The 6,000-nt window shown below is 33.5% G+C and overlaps 1 protein-coding gene across 1 annotated transcript in view; it reads right to left on the reverse strand.

Annotated features, from left to right (window-relative positions):
• LOC142344345 (uncharacterized) overlaps window positions 1-2,950 on the reverse strand; it is a 106,886-nt gene extending 103,936 nt beyond the window's left edge. The window contains exon 1 of the mRNA XM_075395933.1: window positions 2,772-2,950. Within this exon, the coding sequence (XP_075252048.1) occupies window positions 2,772-2,950 (179 nt within the window). The remainder of the gene's footprint in view (window positions 1-2,771) is intronic.
• Window positions 2,951-6,000: the final 3,050 nt, after the last annotated feature.

The raw sequence follows: 6,000 nt of genomic DNA on the forward strand, positions 1-6,000 counted from the left end.
GATGAAACATACCCGGCAGATTGCCGGAAAATAGCCGCCGTTGATTCCAATAAGCATGATTGGGATTGAAAGAATAGAAGATATTGAAAAAAAAAGATCGATTGAAAAAAGTCCGATTTATTTTGATGGCATTTCGTAGTTGAACATAACGTACTTCTGTTTCTTAGAGAGAGGCTACAGGGGCTAATATCAATACCAATAAGCATTAGAGATGGTAACTAAGACCTATAGGAACGACGTTCAAATAGCGGGCATCTAAAATTGGGCTTTATGGGTTTATCCCGTTTCTAGTTCTGACTTCAATTTTTTATACTGACTCTGTTCATTTTGAATTGCTTTGCTGAGCAATTGATGTTCAAAATTACTTCCAGCAGAATGAGAGAAGAGAGATACTAGCCTAGAGAAGTCATAAAGATTTCACGCAAAATGTTGAACAAGCGGCAAAATGAGGTAAAGCGAAACATTTTTTTTTCGACGAAGTAAAAAAACATAGCAGGACAAGTCCTGAAATACAATTCAAAGAATTGAATGAAAAACTCAGACGTACTCTAGCTGACCAGCATATAAATTGAACAATTCCAGCCAGAACACAAACAAAATCATCTCAAAAAATTGAGAAATTTAAAGAATCAAAACTGAACGAAATATACTCAAACTCGAAGCTTTCAAACCTAAGGCAAAATTTTTTCCCTTAAAAAATACCTATCACAAAAATATGTTCAAAATCAATTTTTGTTTCTGAAATCGGTCCAGTATTATATCTGCAAGACCAGAAAAATATTCATTGGCCCTTGAAGATCGATGAATAACTCGAAAATGAGCAAAAAAATTTAAGGAAAAAAATTGCAAATTATCAGAAAATGCTGCTAAAAATTGTGATATAGATAGTTTCAGAATCATTTCTAGGTCTCTAGAGGCTATACAGTAACCCAATTCCACGCTTTAAAAAACTCATTGGTTCAATATCGATAGGCAATAATTTTTTAAAAAGTTTTCAAACTTCAGAAAATGGAAACTCGTTCTGTTAAAATTTTGAAAGCCATTCAATTGCCACTAGCATTTTATATTTATTTAATAACATACTATCAAACACTGGATGAGGTTACCTGTCTACTGAGACAAGAAAAAATAAAATACAAATGATTTAAATCTTGAAAAAAATTGCAAATTTATCAAAAAACTTCCAAAAGTTGAAAAGTTAAATTTGTTGAAAACAAATCCATTGAAAGTAAAAACCATTTAGAACCTATTTATCAGAACGTGGAGTAGGTTTGCTTCCACCTGAGAATGGACCAATATCAAAAATTGACAAAAACTTTAGGAAACCTTAAAAAATTGCAGATTTTATCGAAAAATGCTAAAATTCGAGACACTAAAATTAGAAACTATGAAGTGCCCCTTTAACAAACCACAAAGGAGATTGCTTGTTCCTTGAAGCTGGAAAAACTGACGATAAACCTGAAAAAAATGAGGATTTTGTCAAAAAAAATTTCTAAAATTTGAGATATTCAAAAGTTGAAACCTATTCCATGGCAACTAAAAATTTTTCAGTAACTTACCATCCGACCGCTAATGAAGATTTCTGGCCCCTGGGAATCAAACAACTTGAATAATGACAATGTCAGAAAAAAATACGAAGAAATTGCAAGCTTTGTCAAAAAAGGCTAAAATTCATGATGGCAAAAAGTTGAAAACCATTCCATTACCACTAGAAACTATGCAGTAATCTATCATCAAACCCTTTATCAAATTCTAGAGGTTTCTTGGCACCTAGGGCTGAAAAACTCAAAAAATGACAAAGATTTTCAAAAAACCTGAAAAAAATTGCAAAAGTTAGTATCCTTTCGCGAGTTTGTGTTTGTAGTACCAAAACTTATAGCTCATAAAATAGTCATAACAAGCAATTTTGTGTCGCAAACGACCTTAATCAACTTTTATAAACTTCAATCTAACTCTAATCAAACAAAGAAACTCAAAAAAATCACAAAAACTTGAAAAATTGCACCATTTTGAGCCCAAAAACTCTTAAAAATGACCTTTTGACCTTAAATTAAGGCCGTCCCAGCAGCTGCACCTCTATTAGCACTTGAAGGACAAATAAAGCCCACTTTGGGCCTCTAATGAAACTTAATGCCCGCTGGGCTTTACCTGTTTATCCCGTTTTGAACGATCAAAGTCATTGGAAAATGTGTGAACACATCTTAAAAAAAAACACAGCGCACCAATACAATTCAAATTCTTTGAATTGTAAAAAAAATATGAGCGCTATAATAGCCGGCTAAGAAGATGAGGGCGGCTAGTAATTAGAGTCTTGATTGAACTTTTAGAACTTAATATTAACTGAAATTTTGGTTTTGAAGGCCATCTAAAACAATTTTTTTGATATTGAAGGTCATCTAACAAAATTTTTTTGACAATGAAGAACAGAAATTTTTTGACATTGAAGAACAGAAATTTTTTGACATTGAAGGTTATCTAACGCAAATTTTTTACAGCGTTTTTTTTCTTATATTTGTTGAGAAACCCTACATTGTCCCATAACGAAATAATGCATCGACTCTAAGCAAAAATTTCGGGTCTTTCCCATTATAGTCCCCCCAGCTTAGTGGTCAGATAACCTATAGCCCCCCCCCCAATCACGGTAAATATACCACAATGGGGGGGGGCTATATTTTCATGGGGGGCTATAATGGGAAAGACTCAAAATTTCAATTATGTTTAATTTCGTTTCATTTTCTCATTTTTTCAATCAAATAGAGGTAGGTGATAACCTGAAAACTGTCTCTGTTTGATCCAGCACAGTTCCATCGCTTTTCTTCCTCAAATCCGTCTCAATTTTGGCCCCAACACCAGACTTGACATTGAATTGCATAGTGATTGTTGATTGGGCAGTTTGGAATTGCAGATTTTCAATTTGGTCGGTAGAGGTCGGCTGAGTGATAATTGTCATGACACTCTCTAGTCCCGCGTGACTCACTGACTGTAAGTAGATTGTGTAGCTTTCTCCTGCTGTGAGAGGATTTCCTACAGATCCTAGAGTGAAGCTTGTTGCTCCTAATGCTACGTCACACGGGCATTCTCCAAATACTGGGCTGGTGGTAATTTTGAAGCTCTGAAAATCAGTTAATTTCGTTCAGATTTCTAACCTCAGCTTCAAAATTCCTGAACCGGAGGAGTTTGAACCGGAATAACATGTAACGTTTTTTTTTTTGTAAAAAATGCGTTGAACGTGTGGAGAATATTTTTATTCAGTACATTCGGCGTTGGATATATTCTGAAAACTGGGACTATTCTGCCCCCACCCCCCCCCCCCCCCCTATAGTGATTTTTATGCCCCCAATTAAAATTTGTTGTTATGGGGGGGGGGGGGGGTATTTGCTCACTAAGCTAATGAGGAGGGTGGGGGGGGGCACAGAATAGATCCAGAACTCTTTGAAACTTTCAGCAAAAACTGTTAAATGTCTACATATTCATTTGATTTTCTATATCAACTATTTACTTTTTATATAATTACACACTGCCCACACGTTTTTCTAGATTATTTTGTTCACTTAGAACCAAAGAAATATAGAAATGACTAATTTGTTTGCCAACAATTGAAACTGAACCAACAAAAAGGATATCTTACCTCAAAAATCCCCAGTGGTAAGAACTCCAAGTGTATGCTATGTGGAGTTACAACTCGTTCATTTTCTCTGTCTTGAATCCGGGAGGGATACGAGTGGATTCGGAGGTTCTTTGTCCGTGAGAGAGGGTTCGATCCCCTGCCACTCCACGTGATAACAACATCATATGTCTCTCCAGGTATGACTGAGAGAACTCGTCGGTTTGTCAGTCTAGAGAAAAGACATAGTGTAATTGCATAAGTATTTATGCTTTTTTTTTCAAAAATTGCATAATTGTTGCCCAATTATGAAAGATCAGAAGCGTTGATTTATTTGAGTTTACTTTTTTGCATCAGCTTCAGGCCCATACCTCCTATGACGGTTAAGAAATTCATTTTGTTTTTAAACTTATAAGCTTAAAACTGTGCATGATGAACGGTTTTCTTGAAATATCTTGCTAGATTTTGGGAGCAAATTTTGCTAGAGCATGCATCATAATGAGGATGCAAGATAGCCAATCGAAGTCGACTTGCGATTGTAAAATAACATACGCAACCTGGTTATATTTAGTTATACTCTGATAGTTACAAATTTAGGAACTATCTTTAATCAAAGTTTTTTTGAACTAAAAATCTTTCATTAAAAATTATGAGTCAGCTGTAAATCGCTCATTATTTAGTTCTACTACTGAAATTGTTCATGAGTTCACATACCTATTTTTAAACCTGATTTAATCAGGAATTTGGTGTTTTTTACAAGTTCTTTCAGCTTTTACTCCATTTTTCAGATGGATTTATGATTTTATGATTACGATTTTCTCAGTTCATCCACTGGCCTATCTACACGCCAACGGTGTAGACCAATTTAATTTAGAGAGTCAATAAATTTTTGATACGATAAGCACAAATGAGCAGATTGACTCTGAACGAACGCAACCTTATCATACTTCATTTTTTCAGAACTTTCTTTTCTCTTTTTTTGTGTTTATTATATTTTAAATTATCATAAATTCTTCCTCGACATTTCTACACAGTAAAAATAAGTATTTAAAAACATTGTATTGATGCCCACTCAATTATTAATCTAGTAGAAAATGCAAAAAAAACTATTATGTGCGTGCGCAATAATAACTTTTCTATTTTCTCCTCATTCGCCACCTCTTTTCTATTTTTTAGGCTAGCTTTTGGGCTAGATAATCATTGATTGTTGAGATATCATTTAGATTTGCTAATTTGTCTTACATATAGTCATCCATGTTAGTTTTTGGCTGACTTTGGTCTGATTGCATATTAATTGAACTTTTTTCATCTTTTTCTGAATAAAAATCAATTGTTTTTCTTGTTATCTTATTGTTGGTAAGTAAAAAATTGTTGAAAAAAATATTTTTAGAGAAAAGATATCAGAAAAACTATATACATTTTTTTCAACAATAAACGTTTCAAAATTTTTTACGGAACAAGTGGAACTAGTTCGTTCCAAAATTGTGTGTGAAACCAAGCTCTCATGTTTTCTTAGCTCGTAAAATAGCTTTTCTTTGCATTGTCAACAATTTTTAGTTGCAAAATGGTTTTCTTATTGCTCATTAAACGGTTGACAATTAGTTGAGTTCAAAATTATATATGCTATCTCTACACGTATCTTGTTACTAATCTTAGATCCATTAAACAACAAATTTTTTTGACAAACAAAATTTGTTCGAAAATTTAGCAGTTAAAAAAACAGTTCATATTCTAATTCAATAGATAATATTTTTCCTAAAAAGTTAGTGCAGATTGTTTCGTGCTGCAAAAAATCAAAACAAATTCTTGCCTGTCAAGAAATTGGAACGCTTCTTTTAACAGTGAAGACTATTGATAAACCAAGTTACGTGTCTTTTTGTCCTTTTTTGCTAGACATTTTTTAAACAAATTTTACAGTTTAACTATACTGTAGACTTAGGACCTTTCTGCTGTCAAAAGGCTGTCAACAACACAAAATGCTGTCGCTCTATCTTTTTCCTGGAAAAATTAATAATCTGTCTCTGCTATTCACAATGCTCTGTGCTCGTATACTAAATTCTGCGTCAATAATTAGTGTTGTTGACAGAAACTGTTGTAAACAAGTTTTTGTTTATAGTATTGGATTTCAGGAGAAGAATTTCTCATGAATAACTAATAAAAACATACATTTAGAAAATGTGACAAAAATTGAGAGGCAACATTTACTTAAACTGAAGGTTTAGAAAAGTCTGATTGAAATCTTCTGAAGAGAATTTGGGTAATAACTAAACATAGCCGGCAGATTGCAAGAAAATAACGGCAATAGCTTCGTCAATCTGCGGTCTCAAAAAGAAAGTAAAGAAGAGAGACGAAAACGAAACTTATTCTTTTCATTAGGGGCTGATATTTTAGGCTTT

This window comes from Convolutriloba macropyga, chromosome 8 (assembly GCF_964194025.1).
Source record: "Convolutriloba macropyga chromosome 8, txConMacr16.3, whole genome shotgun sequence".
In the NCBI taxonomy this organism is placed as follows: domain Eukaryota; kingdom Metazoa; phylum Xenacoelomorpha; order Acoela; family Convolutidae; genus Convolutriloba; species Convolutriloba macropyga.